The sequence below is a fragment of the Festucalex cinctus genome, chromosome 1 (assembly GCF_051991245.1).
Source record: "Festucalex cinctus isolate MCC-2025b chromosome 1, RoL_Fcin_1.0, whole genome shotgun sequence".
Classification (NCBI taxonomy): Eukaryota; Metazoa; Chordata; class Actinopteri; order Syngnathiformes; family Syngnathidae; genus Festucalex; species Festucalex cinctus.
Genome location: NC_135411.1, coordinates 24,310,983 through 24,329,730, shown reverse-complemented (window position 1 = coordinate 24,329,730; position 18,748 = coordinate 24,310,983). Strand labels below are relative to the sequence as shown.

Sequence of the window (18,748 nt, the reverse complement as noted above, 5' to 3'; positions counted from 1 at the left end):
TCTCTAGTTGTAACAATTTCTGTAAATTAAATTAAGTTCAAGCACAAGTGCAGTCTCTGTAAAAACCTACTGAGGTGAACTACCGGTATGTAGAATTGTAGAAACAGGTTTTAGTTGGGAACGAGGTTAAAGTTTTCGATGATTATATAAAATAACAAAAATGCTGTTTAAAAAACAAAGACTAAACAGAAACTCCATCTTATGTTAACAAAACTAATAGGAGAAATGTCCTTCGTTTATGCCTTTGTTGTCTTAAAACGGGATAGATTGGGCAGTCTTTGTCAATATCTTAATTATGAGATTTTGTGGTTCAATTATGTATTTCGGTTTTCAATTTCAGTGTATTCACATGTCAAAATATTACAGTCGCATATTTTTCATCTTGAGGGCAACCTGAACATACAATCACATGTGGAAGAGACACCCCATAGAAGCTACTTAACAGTTACAAGTTGTTACTTGGCTGATAAAGATTCTGCTTCTGTTTCTATTCACTGTGCACGTGTGATGAATGAGGTTGTTTTATCTGCTGTCAGCCATCTTGCTCATTTGTTTGGACAGTTTTCATTTGTTCTGCCTGACGTTACTCCTGCGACTCCTGCCTGACGTGCTTGCCTTTGAGATCCTCGAAGTGGAGCAGAGCGCGCTTGGGGTTCAGTTCCGAACACACCCTAGCGATTGTTTTCATATCTACTTCCGTGTCCTTTTTTTACGTAACCATATAAAGTTAGTCGCGAATCACGACTAAACTGACTGAATGCCCAGCCTTTTAACGTCTGTTTCTACTTGAAAGGACGAACACATCATTTCTGAAATCTTAGCTTGTGGATAAAATTGTCTCGGTGCTCGTTGAAGCTTCTCCACTTAGCTTAGCTCAGCTCGCTAGCTATCCGCTACCGTAGGCGCTTTTGTTGACACTGATAACTAATATCAGATAGCAACTTGTTGGGCATATCGTGTGAAAATGTGTGGAAGAACAACAGCCAAGTACATGGCAGAAGTTTGTGGAATAAAAGAGGAATGCGAGCAACAACTGCTCGACGCTCTTTGCAAGGAGCCGTGTGTTTTGCCACAGAAAGCAGGTACGTACGTCTTTTACGCTTTATGGTAAATAAATGAAGCCTCACGAAACTCAATAAAGCGTGTGGAGGTCCTTCGTGCGTGATTGTGCGACAACGCTTCTCTGTGTAACTTTAGTTACCCTGCCTGCACTCGGGGCTCATCAGCTACTGCGATGAAGCTAGCCGCCTCTCAGCGTAAGAGATGTGTTATTGAATGTAAAAGATGTCTCCGTGTATTACAGCACCATTTTACATTTCACCGGGTAAGAGGTGTGTACAGTATATCGGCCATTGTATCTGCAGAGTCCATCCTGCACTCTTGTGGTGTCAAGGTTCATTGACCTGGTTAATTAAAAAAGGAGGAAAAGGTTTAAAAGGAAAAAAGGCGCATGTCGACAATAATAACAATAATTGATTCAATATATGAAAATATAGAAGACATTTTGTTGTCTTAAAAAAAAAAAGTTTGTTAATACCGCAATAATAATTTTGGATGTTTTATGATTAAGGTCTACAGCAACAAATGTCAACTATTACATTGTTTTGAATATTGAAATGAATCATATCGCTTTCAAACTTAATCGAATCATTAATTATATTGAACCGTTCTTTTCTGAAAGATATCGTTTTTCAATTGAACCGCAACCTATGTATCCAGATATGTATCGAATCGGTCTCATGCCAGAGATTCCAACCCATCGTGACATTTTGGCTGGTTGACATACACGTTTTATTTTTATTTTTTATTTTCATTTTAAATAGATCGCAACATAGAGCTGGGCGATATGACTGTAGCTGGTTTGTAACGTTTAAGTTTTTAATATTAGTTGTTATCAACAATTATATGTTTTTATTCAAACTAAGGATCAGGAAAAGGTTGAATTGAATTTAGATAATTTAATGACAATATATAATACTTAATATTTAAAAAGAGATCACCACAACTAAACAAAATATGTGTACAGGGTGTGCTAGCGCTACATAAACCAGAATAAACGAGGTTGTCAGAACATCTGCGACATGAAATAAATCTGTTGTCCAGCTATATTACAGGGTTTCTACTGCCTCAAATTGAGGCAGAGGCGGTACCATCCTGACCATAAAATGTTTGTCCGATGATGCCCAATTTATTAATTATCGTGTGGTGCGACCAAAATGAAATAACCAATTTGGGACTATTGTTTTGAAATGCATTTAAAGACAGCAGTTTGTATCATCCACAAGACAGTCAAGAACCCATAAGAGCAGCTATCAGATTTGTACCGTATCACAACTATGTAAAAAAAGTTACCATTTGTGACCGGTCCTGGTAAAAGTGTCCTCATGGGTCATATAATAAAAATCGGGATATTCATATATTCTATTTCTACTCTTAATTCCATTTAAAATTCTAAATACATGGACTTACCTCGGCCGCCAACGTCAAGAGTCAAGACAAGAGAATACATAATGCTGGACAAACATTTTGCATTTTACGTCAACATTGAATTGAACCATATTTACATATGGACCACTATTGATGATCATGATTTCGCGAACGGTTTGCCGCGAGTGCTCCTTAATTCTGAACGGAGAGCTCAGTCTCATTCATTTGGGCGTCTCTCCGAGTTTGTTTTTTTTCTTTTCAAAATGCACCCACTAGTGTATGTTAATTTGTAAATATGGTTAATTGTTTTTATAAACCATTATTATGTTGATCGTGAATGCTATATTTTTATAACTTTGGTAGCGGCCCCTCAGCCTTTGTCACGTTCATACAGTGGGGTTGAGGGAAGGTGGACCCAAGTGCAGGCAAACAAGACAGCGAGGCAGGTATGCAGTCAAATAGTTTAGTTTTTACTTTTTAATTAAACCAAAAAAAGGAGGTGAACCTTGTACTGGGAACCAAAGTCCAGAATGAAAGAAAATCAATCATCATGCATCATTGAACCCTTTACCAGTAATTTATTTATAGTTCTTTTGTTTTAATTTATATTTATATTCCACATTGAATTTTATTTGCCAATAGCATGTAAAAACATTTCCAGTGTGGCTTGAACACATTTCTACCATCAATTATGAATAATTTGAGTTTAATCTCATAAGTCAAGGCACCACTGTATAAACTATAATACACACACAATGCCAAAGTCACAGCATAAACCAAACTCAATGTGTTTGTCTTCTTGTCCTTCAGACGTCGGTGAAAAAAATCTCAGTCCTTGGAAGCAGGAGCCAGATTTCTCTCAAATTAAAAAGGAGGATGAGAAAGAGGCCGTTCCCATCCAAAAAGTGGAGGAGGAGAGTATCAGCGAGTCATTATTGACCATTGTCCTTGTGAAGAGTGAAAATGACGACAAGGGTGAGAGTGATGAGGACGTAGGGGCGGAGCCTCCAGGCAACAGCTTAAGTCAGTACTTGAAAACAGAAGGTGATGCAGACCTCTGTGGACCATCACAAGCGCATCGTGACGATACGTCAGACCCTATTGACACTGATGATGATGGTGGTGATAATGACAAGAATGATTATGATGATGATGATGACGAAGAGGACGACGACGATGATGATGATGATGATGACGATAGTGACGAACGTGAAGGTTTTGAATGTTCTCAGTGTGGGAAAAGATTCAAATCAAAGTGGTATTTGAAAACTCACATGAGAATCCACACTGGAGAAAAACCTTTCAACTGCTCAGTCTGTGGTGAAACATTCCACGCAAAGCCACATTTAAAAAATCACACAAGACGACACACAGGAGAAAAGCCTTTCATCTGCTCAGTTTGTGGTGAAAGATTCGCTTTAAATTCAATTCTAATAAGTCACGCAAAAACGCATACCGGGGAGAAACCTTTTCCCTGCTCAGACTGTGGAAAACGCTTTACCATAAATGGAAGTTTACAAAGGCACAAACAAATACACACTGGAGAAAAACATTATGCTTGCTCGATTTGTGGAAAAAGATTCAGTGTAAAGTCAGGTTTAACAAGACACTCAACTACACACAGTGGAGAAAAACCTTTTGCCTGTTCTGTTTGTGGCCAAAGATTCTCTCAAAGTTGTAATTTGAAAACACACAAAAGAACACACACTGGTGAGAAACCTTTTCCCTGCGCAATTTGTGCTAAAAGATTCTCTAGTAAACAGCAGGTTCAGAAACACAAGTGCTCTGGTCAGATTAAAAGTGGTCATTGAAGCTCTCAAAAAAATCATAAGAAACTGGCACATTGTGGTCAGATGTAAAATTCTGTATTTTGCATAAAATACCAAATGGAATTTTAGGATGATTTTTAGATGCCAAGTTTATCAGAAACAGAAGAACCATTATGTTGTGATAGGTTTCCGCTCCCTGCCCTCCCCAAACATGTCAATAAAGTAAAATGTAATATATTTTGTCTCCTGGCTGTAACAATTTTTGTAAACATTTAAATCACAAGCGCAGTCCCTGTATGAACCTACTACTTCACATTAGTGTTATGTTTGCAAACATTTTGTTGAAAAAGAACAAATCTTTTCAGATAGGCCGGCTTTCTTGAGGTGAACTATGTAATTCCTCCTGCCTGACGTGCTGGCCTCTATGTTCCTTGAGGTGGAGTAGAGCGCGCTCGGTAGTTAGTTCCGAACGCACCCTACTTTATGATTGTTTTCAAATCGGAAGTTCCGGTAAAAGGGCGGCGTGAATAGTCGCGTTCTCGGCATCAAACCTGAATTAATGCACAAATTGACACTTGTTCTCGGAAAATTCTTGGTCAGGGTTTAGCCGAGTTAGATAACACAAAAGTTGTGGTGGAAGACTAAACGAAGACGATCAAAATGCCAAGAAAGTCCGGTCGGAAACGTCCTAACGCTCGTTTGCTCGTCAGCAAAGCGGCTAACTTTAGTTTCTTTGCTAACGACCACAACTACTGCAGAAACTGTAACCTGCAAACAGGCTTCGAAGAGGACGACTTCTCGGCTCTGCTGGTGACGCCAAGTAAGACCCGGTTCCGAAGAAACCTTTGTTGTTCTCAAATAAAGATTCATAGCTTAGCAAGGGGTATGGGTGGACGGAATGCAATAGCCTAAAAATGATATCACGATATTTCAAAGAATTTTGCGATGACGATGTTTTTGACGATATTGATAATTACTGCACAAGATTTGTGATTGGCGCCTCCGAATAATAGAACTTTATTTTATTTTTTTTATTGTACCACAATATTTAAGCCACTTTTTTTGTAACATAACTGCTTAAAGCACATTTACTTAGCAAATGCAATGCACATACCTTCAGAAGTTGGTGGCAAATTGCATGAGTCAAAAAAGTCCATTATTTTCTCCTGTGTGGTTGATCCTCATGTTGTATGCTGGGGAATCGGGATTGCCAATGATACGGTAGCAGCCAGTTTATGGTGTCATGCTTTGTAATCGCAGGCAAGTGTAGTGTTAAAAAATGTTTTCCCTCTACCATGGGGTATGGACTATATGCACAAATGACTTCCGCATTCGCCGGATGAGTGCACCTGACCTTCCGGTGCGGGCAGACTTCAGCGAACGCACTGTTAAAGTGATGGAAAACTCCAATCCGAAATCCTTAACCCACTCAAAAAGAACAGCTCCCACTCAAGGCCGCTCCTTGCTATAACACAATGTCTATCAGAATTTTAAAACTACTAATTAGATCTCCCAGAATCGTAATTTTGACGGCTTAAGCTCTGGTAATGACGTAATTGCTTAAAATTATTACTACACTGAAATACAAGCCGTTTGATTAGCGAGGAAAGTTTTTTTTTTTTTTTTTTTTAATGTAAATTATGTATTGTAACTCCTCTACGGGTCCACAAAATATCCTATGCCCCCTCTCCAGTCAGACAGTATATAGGTGAGATGTTGAATCTTCAGATGGAACCTGCTGGCTAACTGTTCATAACATCTAAGATTTTTATTGTTCCATTTATATATATATATATATATATATATATATATATATATATATATATATATATATATATATATATATATATATATATATATTTACATTTTAATGATACCTTATTAGATAAGAATAGTTTATTAGTGCATTAACATGATAGAATTGGGAGGAGGACTAGATCAGTTATTGCTCTTCTTCCTACTTGAACATGTAATTTATGACAATTATTTTCTTTCCTCAAATTTTTATTTTAACATTAACTGTTAGCACTCGTCTTTTCTCCTCCACCCACCGGCCCCCACCACTCCACAACACTCCGCTTTTCTTCTTTGTCAGGAAATCACATCCTTCTCATGTAAAGAGACCATCGCTGTCATGAAGAGTGCACAGTTCGTCACTGCAGTGCTTCACGGGCTGAATACTCAGAGGGAAGTTGCCCAAGAGTCTCATCCACCCATTTATAAAAAAAACAGTTGACGAGTTTTCTCGTCTGTGGGTAACAATCTCCGGATGTCACGTGACGAGTTTTCTCGTCCGCGGGTTGCAAAGAGTTAATCATCCATTTCCGTCGATAATGATGCCCACGTTTGTGTGCTTCTGCATATTTAGCGAAAGCTTTATGACACGAAGACTCGCAAAAGGACCCGGAATGAGAGTGACTGTCTGTGCTCACCCGATCAAAACTGTGCTATTTGAAAAAGAGCCTAGTAGAAACAATAATACACGACAATATCAAAGTCACAACATGAAATTTGACTTTGTGTTCTTGTCCTGCAGACGTTGGTGAAAACTATCTCAGTCCTTGGAAGCAGGAGGCAGATTTCCCTCAAATTAAAAAGGAGGAAGAGCCCTTTCCCATTGAAAACGTGGAGGAAGATGATATCAACAAGTCATTACTGACATTTGTCACTTTCAAGAGAGAAGATGATGATAAGGGTGAGAGTGACGAGAACGGAGGGGCGGAGCCTCCGGGCATCAGCACAAGTCAACACTTGACAACGGAGGGTGATGCAGACCTCTTTGGACCATCACAAACGTATCACGATGATGACACGTCAGACTTTACAGACACGGATGATGATGATGGTGGTGCTGGTGATAATGACAAGGACGATCATGACTACTATTATGATGAGGACGAAGAGGAGGAGGATGATGATGATGATGATGATGATGATGATGATGATGATGACGACGATGGTGATGACGACGACAACTGTGACAACAGTCAACATGAAGGCTTTAAATGTTCTCTGTGTGGGAAAAAACTTAAATCAAAGTCGTACTTGAGCAATCACATGAGACTGCACTCTGGAGAAAAACCTTTCATCTGTTCAGTTTGTGGTAAAGCATTCTCCACAAAGACACTTTTAAAAAGTCACACAAGAACACACACTGGAGAAAAGCCTTTCGTCTGTTCATTTTGTGGTAAAAGATTCTCGACAAAGGTTGTTCTAGTGACTCACACAAGAACACACACCGGAGAGAAACCTTATTCCTGCTCAGACTGTGGCAAAAGCTTTCGTCAGAGAACAGCTTTACAAAAGCACAAAATAACCCACACTGGAGAAAAACATTATGCCTGCTCGATTTGTGGAAAAAGATTCAGTGTAAAGGCGGGTTTAACAAGACACTTGACTACACACAGTGGAGAAAAACCTTTTGCCTGTTCTGTTTGTGGCCAAAGATTCTCTCAAAACTGCAATTTGAAAACACACAAAAGAACACACACTGGAGAGAAACGTTTTCCCTGCACAATTTGTGCTAAAAAATTCTCTAGTAAACAGCAGGTTCAGAAACACAAGTGCTCTGGTTAGATTAAAAGTGGCCATTGAGGCTTGAAAAAAATCTCAAGAAACTCACTCAGTGGTCAGATTTAAAATTTGCATGAAACATCTAATTGAATTTTAGGAAGATTTTTTATTTTTTTATTTTTTGGTTTATTGAACATGCAATACAAATATTAAGTAAAAGTGAAAGAAAGAAAATAAAATCCAAAAAGGAAAAGAACCATCAAAGTCAGATCAGATTCAAAGATAATTTGTTTGTCAAATCAGTTTTTTAGTATATTTAGCGCCTTTTCCACAGTAGTCAGAAGCCTGATATTTTTCCAGAACAATTAAGAGTTTTGTCATCAGCAAATAGAACTCTTTTTTTTTTAAGCGTGAATTGTGTGGTTCTCTGGGTCTTTTTGTTTCATTTTTATTATTTTTATTATTCTTTATGTATTTTTTTCTTTTTTATTATTTAATTTTGCCTATTGTATTTTACTATTTTTATTGACTGTTTTTATTTTATTTTTAAAATTGTTTTTGCTAGACTTTATGTCGATGATCGTGTGCGGATCTCAAGGTGCAGCACTATGGAAATGCTTGTTTATAAAATGTCCTATAGAAATAAAGTGGATTGGATTAGATTTGTATATTGTATACAACATTTAAAGCACAAGTGCAGTCACTAAAAACCTCTTAAGGTAAGGTGAAATATGTAAAAACACGGTTTTAGTTTGGAACAAGGTATAGTTGATGAAAACTAAAATTCGAAAAAGATTTTGATAATATAAATTAAAAATACAAATGTTAAAAAATAAATAAACTGACTGAAACTGCGTCTTACGTTTAGAAAACTAATAGCAGATGGTCTTCGTTTTCATCTTGTCTTAAAGCTGGGGGGAAATTCGGTGATTAGATGTGACGATGACAGGATGAGATTGGGGACAAGCAGGACAATCCATAAAGTGGAGGACATTAAAATGTGTGAAATGTAGTATAAAACGCATGAAATCATAAGTGAGTTTTTTTCAGGGCGGTGAATTTTAGTCCTGAGATCAATTTCAAATAATATATGTGTGTCTCTACATACTTGGCTAATAAAGATCCAGATGCTGTTTCTATTCACGGTATACATGTGATGAATGAGATTGTTTATCTGTAGTCAGGCATCTTGCTCATACTTGTTTGCTTGTACAGTTTCCTGCCTGACGTATTGCGTTCCTCGAAGTGGAGTAGAGCATGTCCAGAGGATAGTTTCGAACGCACCTTACCAATTGTTTTCATTTCTACTTCCGAGCCATAGTTTCTTATAATCACAATACACACGCGTCGCTCAATATAACCCTCTAAGTAGTAATACGCCTGTCCTTTAAAAGACTAAAAGATCATTTTTTAAAAACCCTCGCTTGTGTCTCAGTGCTCATTGAAACTTCTTTAGTTGGCTTAGCTTAGTTTAGCTTAGCTTAGCTCAGTTTGCTAGCCGCGGCCTGTTTGTTAGCAATATAAAATAACTACGGAATAGCAATTTTTTGGGTTTACTCTGTGAAAATGTTTTCAAGAACGACAGCCGAGTACCTGGAGGAAGTTTGTGGAATAAAAGAGGAGAACGAACAACAACATCAGCTGCTGCTGGACGATGGTTACAACGAGCCTCGTGTTGTGTCACACAAAGCAGGTATATACAGTATGTACACTTTTTAAGCTTGATTTATGCTTGATGTGTCCGCGAGTTATGAGTTTCTGTATTAATAATAATAACGTTTGACGTCACGTTTGCGTGCCGACCTTGCTGGAGGACAGGCTGTCAACGCGTGTGAGTTACAAAACAGTTGAGTTAGAACAAAAAAGTCGATCAAGCCTCACTCTGCGCTGTCTCCGGTTGACTAGAGATAAATAATTTTTCCTGATACCGGCAGAGTTGTAACTGTAAGAAGTGTTTCTTATATGAAGCTTGGATTCTATTATTTATAATTATATACCACCACATATGTATTCAACTGACATTTCCAACTCCATAATGCTGCTTCTCATTGAAAAAAAATTGAAAATATTCATCAAACCCTTTATGCTAATCCGCTGCAACGTTCCAAACCCGAACCCCTGCCCATCTGCCAGCCCCTCTCCACTTTTTCACTTCCCAATTCCTCCGAATTTACAGCTCTAATCCACAACTCCAAGTCCTCCACCTGTCAACTTGATCTACAACTTTGGTCAAATCTTGTCTCTCCTCATTTCTCCCGTTGATCTCTGCAGTTATCCACTCCCTTTTTACCGGCATAGTCTCACCATTGTTCAAAATTGCAACTGTCACTCCCATCCTGAAGAAACCTGGTCTAGACCCCATTAACTAAAATAATCTCCACCCAATCTCCAATCTACCATTCCTTTCTAAACTGCTTGAAAAAGTAGCGGGCACTCAACTTAATTCTCATTTCTCAAACAACAGCCTCTATGAGCCTTTTCAGTCCGGGTTTCATCCTCTACACAACACTGAAACAGCTTTAAAAGTTACCTGCGATCTTCTGATTGCAGCTGTCTCCGGTTCACTTTCCATCCTCATTTTCCTTGACTTGTCATCAGCCTTTGATACCATCTCACACACAATCCTTCTCAATAGACTCGCCTCCATCGGCATAACCCACACTGTCCTTGCCTGGTTCCACTCTTACCTCAAAGACCGCACTCGGTTCATTCAGCTTAAGTCCTCTTCATCTCCGTCATATCCAGTTTCCTTAGGTGTTCCCCAAGGCTCCGTCCTGGGCCCCCTCCCTGACACCCAGCTCTATTAAACCTGTAAACCCAACATTTCACTCCCTCCCCCCTCTCTTCACTTCTTGTGTATCTGAAATTAACTCTTGGCTCACCAACACCTTCGTGAAGCTCAACAGTGACAAAACAGAGGCTCTTCTGGTTGAGACAAAATCTACATGATCCAAAGCTGACAGTTTCTCCATCCCTGTTGATCATTCCCTAGTTTCCCCATTCCCTCAGGTTAAGAGTCTGGGTGTCATCCTCGACAGCACTTTATCATTTCCTAAACATATCAATAACATAACTCGCTCAGCTTACTTCCACCTCCGCAACGTCGGCTATAACTTTTTCACGTCCCATATGATAACAATATTTTAGCCTAGAGGACTGTCCAACACATACCGGTATATGCTTTTATTTATTTTTAGCATGAAATGTTAGAAATATATGCATGCTAATGTTGGAGCTTTTGAAGTGGCGGCTGTGGCTCAGGAGGAAGAGCCGGTCATCCAGTTAGGTTGGCTGTTTGATACCCGCTCTCCCCGGGTCATTTGTCGTCGTGTCCTTGGGCAAGGCACTTCACATACATTGCCTTCAGTGCACTCACACTGGTGTCTGAAAGGTGCGAATGTTTGGTGGTGGTCGGAAGGGCCGTCGGCGCACACTGGCAGCCAGGGCTGGACTGGCCATCTGGCATAGAGGGCAGATGCCCGGTGGGCTGGCCTCTTTTGGGGCCGATGCAGTGTTTTTTCCTGATTATTTTCCTACAAGAGACTGGCCCACAATTTAGAAGAGCCAGTCCATTAATCCATTTCGAATATAGATAGCCAACTGAGGCATCATCAGTAAACATCAGTGGCAGAACTACATTAGGCAAGACTGGTTGGGCTGCGCTTGCTCGATGGGTCGAAGTCAAAATGCCAGGGCTGTTTTTTTTGTTGTGTTTTTTTTGTGTTGTTTTTTTTTAGTTTTTTGGGGGGTGTTTTTTTTTTGTGCCAGTCCGGGTGGCACAAAAACACTTTCATCAGCTTGGCCGAGGGCTTATAATAATGTATCCATTGTGAAGTGTCTTTGAGTGTCTAAAAAAGCACTATATAAATCTTATCTATTATTATTATTATTATTATTATTATTATTATTATTATTATTATTATTGTCATTATTATTATTATTATCATTATTATTATTATTAGTAGTAGTAGTAGTAGTAGTAGTATTTTGGATGTAGACCAAGATAATCCAATGCTGCTTTATGTTTTTCAGATATTGCTCCAATATCAATATCAGATCTTGACACTGTTAATAAAATGTCATGAAACACCGGTCTGTATAATAATTTGGAATAGTGAATTGTAACAAAAATTACATTTTTATTTTTTGGGGAAAAAATGTTCTCATGGGGGCGTATGTTTAAAAACATTCAAATTATTCTCCAACAGTTGATGACTTGAAAAGTATGCCGAGTATGCATAGACTATTTACAAAAATGAGAGAAAAACATTTTCGCATGATATGGAAAAAAAAATCCTCAACTTTTCATAAAGCTTTGCCCACCCATCACTAGTATGAACCAGACTAAATGCGTTTGTCTTCTTGTCTTGTAGACATCAATGAAAAATATCTTCATCCTTGGCAGCAGGAACCAGATTTCCCTCAAATTAAAAAGGAGGAGGAGGAGGAGGAGGAAGAGAAACCTCGCATCACAGAGGAGGAAACGCCCTTTTGCATCCAAAACGTGAAGGAGGAGAAAGATGTGGTGGAGCCTGCAAGCGGCAACTCAAGTCAACACTTGACAACAGGTGATGATGCAAACATCTGTGGACCATCACAAGCGCATCGTGACGACACGTCAGACATGACAGACACTGCTGATGAGGATGATGATGTTGGTGGTAGTGATGACGTTACAGACACTGCTGATGAGGATGGTGATGTTGGTGATAGTGATGACGAAAATGGTCACGGCTACTATTATGAAAAGGATGACGACAATGAACGTGAGGTCTTTGAGTGTTCTCAGTGTGGAAAAAAATTGAAATCAAAGAAGAATTTGAACGCTCACATGACAATACACACTAGAGAAATTTTTTTTGCATGCTCAGCTTGTGGTAAAATATTCTCCTCAAAGTCACGTTTAAAAATTCACACAAGAACACACACTGGAGAAAAACCTTTTATCTGCTCAGTCTGTGGTAAAACATTCTCCACAAAGGCACATTTAAAAAGTCATGCAAGATCCCACACTGGAGAAAAGCCTTTCGTTTGCTCAGTTTGTGGTAAATCATTGGCTTCAGTGAGAATTTTAAGAAATCACACCAGAACACACACTGGAGAGAAACCTTTTTCCTGCTCAGACTGTGGAAAAAGCTTTGCCATAAGCGGAGGTTTACAAAGGCATAAACAAACCCACACTGGAGAAAAACCTTATGCCTGCTCAATTTGTGGTAAAAGATTCTGTCTTAAGTCACATTTAAGAAGACACTCAACTACACACAGTGGAGAAAGAGCTTTTGTCTGCGCTGTTTGTGGCCAAAGATTCTCTCAAAACTGTAATTTGAAAACACACAAGAGAACACACACTGGGGAGAAAGCTTTTTCCTGCACAATTTGTGATAAAAAATTCTCGAGTAAACAGCAGGTTCAGAAACACAAGTGTCCTGGTCAGAGTAAAAGTGGTTGTTGAAGGTTTAATAAAAAATAAAAAAAGCTGAAGAAACTGACACGTTTTGGTTAGCAGTAATGTTGTCAGTTTTGGATACAATACCAAGTTGAATTTTATGATTTTTAGATGCTAACTCAATTTTATTAGTAACACAAGAACCATTATGTTGTAGTGATAATGATATGCAGTGCGTATAAATTTGTGTCATTCCATATATGTCCCATATATGTCAATAAAGTAAGGTGTAAATTCTTTTGTCTCTTTGCTTGTAACCTTGTAAGGTGGAAAAGTGCTATATAATATAAATGAAGTACCATTTAGTGCAGTCACTAAAAAAAACTTGCTTCACTTAAACAATTTGCAGCTTGATGGGCCGACATTCTTGAGGTGAACTATGTAGAAACATAGTTTAGGGTTATATATATATATATATATATATATATATGTATGTATGTGTGTGTGTGTGTATATATATACAATTATTATTATTATTATTATATTGCTAACAAAAACTAATAATAAAACTAAAATTGAAAAAAAAATTGTCAACGATATAAAATCAAAACAAAATGCTATTTGAAGGTATAAAACCTATCCCAAAGTGCAACTTGCCTTTCTAAAACTAACAGCATAAACGTCCTTTGTTTTCATTTTTGTCAATTAATATCATACATGAGCTTTAAAAGTTCATTTTCAATGTGTTTATTTCAGTAATGCTGTACGCCTAGAAGGAAGGTCATCACTATTATAACCCAAAGAGAGAGAGAGAAAAAAAAACAACTGGAGAAAATATATATAGTTCAGCGGAAAATTAGTTCAGAATTCAGTTCAGTGCTTACTTTTCGCTTCCATATATATTTTCACATTTGTGGTCTTTTTTTTTTTTCCAGTTTCATTTCTTTTTTCACTTTCAGATCTTTTTGTTTCAGTACAATCTTTTTTTTTTTCTTTGAGTTTTAGATTGTTGACCCGAATTTTACGTGGTATCAACTGAGCAGGGCATCGAATCATGAGTGACAGCTGCACAAAAGTGCTTTGGAACCTCCCCCAGTGGTGATGCCTTCAGGAAACGTGTGTGCGTTAAGTGGTGCCTTCTAATGGCAGTTTGTGTATGCATAATGAAAGCCATTAATTTATTCACAGTTTATTGTTTTCATATTTATGTTTTACAACACAGTGAATTATTATTATTATTTGCCAAAAGGAAATACAAACAATAAATAATAAAATAAATCATTGGTCAAGACACATTCTAGCATTTTTATTGATTTAATTGGGGGAGCTTGATTTCAATTACAAATAATTTGAGGTGCAAGTTTGGTCATGGAACAAAATAATCTCGTTAGTCAAGGCACCACTGTAGAAGCAGTAATACAATGTCAAAAATCACAGACTGAACCAAACGAAATGTTTGTGTTCTTGTCTTGCAGATGTCGGTGAAAAATATCTCAGTCCTTGGAAGCAGGAGCCAGATTTCCCTCAAATTAAAAAGGAGGAAGAGGAGGAGAATATCAACAAGTCATTACTGACCTTTGTTACTTTCAAGAGTGAAGATAATGACAAGGATGGGAGTGACAAGAACGGAGGGGCGGAGCATCCAGGCGGCAGCTCAATTCAACACTTGACAGAAGGTGAAGCAGACCTCCGTGGACCATCACAAGCGCCTCATCATGACACGTCAGACTTTACAGACACTGACGATGATGATGATGATGATTATGATGACAACGACGATGATGATGACGATGACTACGACAATGAATGTGAAGGCTTTGAATGTTCTCAGTGTGGGAAAAAATTCAAAACAAAGTGGTATTTGAAGACTCACATGAGAATCCACACTGGAGAAAAACCTTTCAACTGCTCCGTTTGTGGTGAATCATTCCACGCAAAGAGACATTTAAAAAGTCATTCAAAACGACACACTGGAGAAAAACCTTTCATCTGCTCCGTTTGTGGGAAAAGATTCTCTGTAAAAATAGTTCTAATAAGTCACGCAAGAACACACACCGGAGAGAAACCTTTTTCTTGCTCAGATTGTGACAAACGCTTTCCTGGAAAATCAAGTTTACAAAGGCACAAAAAAACACACGCTGGAGAAAAACATGCCTGCTCAATTTGTGGTAAAATATTCCATCTGAAGGCATATTTAACAAGACACTCGACTACACACAGTGGAGAAAAAGCTTTTGCCTGCTCTGTTTGTGGCCAAAGATTTTCTCAAAGCGGCAACTTGAGAACACACAAAAGAACACACACTGGAGAGAAACCTTTTCCCTGTGCAATTTGTGCTAAAACATTCTCGAGTAAACAGCAGGTTCAGAAACACAAGTGCTCTGGTCAAAATAAAAGTGGTCATTGAAGCCTTTAAAAAATCTCAAGAAATTGAATAAAACTCAGTTTTGCATCATACCAAATTGACTTTTAGGATGATTTTAGATTGAGCTGCTCAGTCAATATTATAACTATCAAGGAAAAAATATGTTGAATTGATGATTTTTTTTATTAAATAATATCAAACATGTCAGTAAAATAATATGTGAATTATTTTTATCTCTTTGCCTTTAACATTATTCTAAACAACATTAAAAGCACAAGCGCAGTCACAGTTAAAATCTGCTTGAGATGGGCCAGCTTTCTTGAGATAAACCATGTAGAAACATGGTTTAATTTGGAACTCGTTAAAGAAAATTAAAATAGGGGGAAAAACATTTTTGTTAAAGCTGCTCAATGTAGAAATATTCTCAAAAGTGTCTTTACAAGAGCCTTTTTAATTTCTCAATTTCTGACTCAAACACATGACGCAAACATCTTCTAACTAGCAGATTAACACCTGAACTGTTCACAACGGTTACTGAAATGTTTTTTCGGAATCCGATCCTACACCTTTACAGTATCAATATTTGAGATAATACTTAATAGAAATAGAATGATCTATGGTGTTTTACATTTATTAAACATAAACAAGAGGACTTCAGACATTTTACAACTTGCCTTAAATAGAGATATAAATTATATGCTTAATGTGTTGTAGCCTCGGCCCCCAACGGGAGAACCGGGGGTCCCTCTTTTGCACCCACGGGGGGGACGGAAGGCTGCGGCCAAAATGTTGGCCGCAGCTTCACCTGGTCGTGTCGCCGGCCAGGCAGATTCACTAGGTCCCCCTCAGGCGTCGAATAGACCCTTCCAGCTGACGTCACTTTACCCAGAATGCTTAGCGTCCGCTTACCCTCTTGGGGGCCATCAATCCATAGAAAGACACGGAGGTGTCATCGTTTTCGTTGAGCGATTCGTCTAAACATGACAAATGTACAAAAAAAAACGTCCATAGTTATCATAATTACTGCGACACACTAGAACCAGACGTTCTTAGCTGGTATTGGCAAAAGCTGGAGTTGGTTGGAGGGATCGACGCAAAGCAAGCCACAACGTTCCCCCCCAAGTAACTTATCACAATTCACAATATTTTAAATGATCTAATTGTGAAGAAGAGCGCCTACAACATGGGAGGACTTTGACGCTGTTAAGAGTTATTGTGTATATATTATTCTATATTTTCTCTTTTATTACATAGAGTTAATTGTCAACTATGTATTCAGTATTTCACTATCGGTTTGGAGCTGCTGCATGTGTATTCAACCTGAGGACATCTGGAGTCCGGGAATGATTAGTGACCAAAGGTTGTTTCCTGTGTTTCTGACTGCTGTAATTGTTTATCACATTGCTGCTATTTCCCCATTTCCCTTCGAGGCAGCGTGTGACCTTTTGTTTGTTAGTTTGAATCCCAAATAATAGAGGAGAAGTGGGAAGTTGTGTCAGAAGTATCATTCTTTTTTCTGTTTAATTTTAAATGTTACCAGTGTAAACTTGACAGACGCCGTCAAGAATCATTGAAAGTTGAAACCAGCCGTTTGAAGCCGCGAGCTACAAAAAAAAGTTGCGTCGTAGTTTCACGCTAGCCACCGTGCTAGTCTTTTATTCCTCACTGTCTTTCGCGGGGTTTAGAATCGCTAGCGGCAGCCGAAAGAATGCTCTCATCTCTCTTTGAGCCATTCAAGCATCCATTGGCCGCGCACAAGTTCACCATAGCTGGTGATTGGTAGCTGATTTATCAACTATTTGACCTACAGTCACAGGACTTTCTACATCACACTGTTTTCCAATTCACTCGCATTGACGCCCGGACCCCACCACTAGGGGCGCACTTCAACGTGACGTCACACTGGAAGGGTCTATTCTTGAAAAAACAAAAACAAAAAAAACAAAACATAAAAAAACTGGCCACTCGCTGTTTCGTGCCCTTCTTTGGGCATCTATGACGGTTCTTCTCCCCCCTTAGAACAACATTAGTAGCATGTTTTTACTGGTATCAAAAGGATTTGCTCACACATAAAAAAAAAAACAATGTAACCTATAATGTGCGCTGTGTATCTGCAAATGATCTCAAATTAGCTATTACAGGCGTTATAGCAGGAAAATCCTAAATAGAAATTGCTGACATTAGCTCTAAGTGTGAAGAAGGGGTGTGAAGAATCTGATGTTTTATGACTGCCAACTGCAGGAAGCACTGCAGGAAGCAGTTGGCAGTCATAAAACATCAGATTGTCACTTTTGTTCACCAGAATAGCCCATTATTACCCAGACATACTGTCTCCAAAGTAGCCGTGTTTTGCTCTTGGGCAGATCTACTTTCTCTGGCTTCTGAAGAAATGTGCATGTGTCAGCCGGCGCCTTTAAGTTGCAAAGATTATAAAGAGACAAAAAAAAGTAAATGATTATAAGATGACCAATAAGTGATTCCCTTTGTGATAAAACAAGTTACACGCTGGCATTTGATTTCCCAAACCCATTTAAAGCATAATTAACAGCCATAGAGTTATTCAGCATAAAAAGGCGTCAGCAAGGGTTACGGCTGTCCAGTCATATATTCAGGTCAGTGGCAGAACCTATAGGTCGCTTGCACATCGTAATGCATCATGGGAGTTTTTCCTTCGGGCGCCATATTGGGTGTCCGCCGGTTCACAAGGTACACTCGCGAGTTACACGGTAGAGCTTATCAACCTGATGTAATTTTCGCAGTATTTTCACGATTTACCGGAAGATCAAAAACAACGATACAGGCAGAAGGTGTCTCTGTGTGGCGGGATTGATCCTAATTACGTCCTGACCAAGGGTGATTTTTTTTTTTGACGGAGAAAGCTTGCTGGCCAAATGTGACATCTCTGGACATCTTTCCCTACCTCGTGTTGACAACATGCTCCATAACACGCCAACAAATCCCTGGAGGCTTACAATTATTTTGTAAGCGGGTGGATACAGAGTGTAAACTTTAACATCGCATCAGAAGAAACGGTTGCTGTTGCACGTAAGTAAACCACATGGTGTTGGTAATTCTGCACACAAAAATGTTGATTTGTTCTCAGGCTTCCTGTTATCATTGTGTTTACATGCACAGCTGGCTTTACCTGATGTGGTTTTTCTAATAATTTTATAACAGGCAAATATGGCAGAGCGTATAAGAATAAAAAGTAACTACACAGCCTCCCCGTGGCTTAATTAAATTTAATGCTACCCTTTCACTAGTTACATGTTACTTAATCAACTTATT

The 18,748-nt window shown here is 38.6% G+C and overlaps 2 protein-coding genes across 5 annotated transcripts; both read left to right on the top strand.

The window, feature by feature from the left end:
• Positions 1–685: 685 nt before the first annotated feature.
• On the top strand, positions 686–8,371 carry LOC144020778 (uncharacterized). Of its 2 annotated transcripts, XM_077524570.1 has the most exons (3): positions 686–1,082; positions 3,238–3,471; positions 6,733–8,371. In XM_077524570.1, exons 1-3 carry the CDS (start codon positions 965–967, stop codon positions 7,770–7,772), a joined length of 1,392 nt encoding a protein of 463 aa, XP_077380696.1. In that variant the 5' UTR covers positions 686–964; the 3' UTR covers positions 7,773–8,371. The 2 variants fall into 2 exon arrangements, with proteins under 2 accessions (XP_077380696.1, XP_077380704.1); XM_077524578.1 differs by lacking the exons at positions 686–1,082; positions 3,238–3,471 and adding an exon at positions 4,235–5,016.
• Positions 8,372–8,950: 579 nt separating this feature from the next.
• On the top strand, positions 8,951–16,949 carry LOC144020801 (uncharacterized). 3 transcript variants are annotated; one of them, XM_077524630.1, is made up of 3 exons: positions 8,951–9,402; positions 12,115–12,277; positions 14,571–16,949. In XM_077524630.1, exons 1-3 carry the CDS (start codon positions 9,364–9,366, stop codon positions 15,500–15,502), a joined length of 1,134 nt encoding a protein of 377 aa, XP_077380756.1. In that variant the 5' UTR covers positions 8,951–9,363; the 3' UTR covers positions 15,503–16,949. The 3 variants fall into 3 exon arrangements, with proteins under 3 accessions (XP_077380756.1, XP_077380745.1, XP_077380735.1); XM_077524619.1 differs by having other exon boundaries at positions 12,083–12,277; XM_077524609.1 differs by having other exon boundaries at positions 8,951–9,411; positions 12,083–12,277.
• Positions 16,950–18,748: the final 1,799 nt, after the last annotated feature.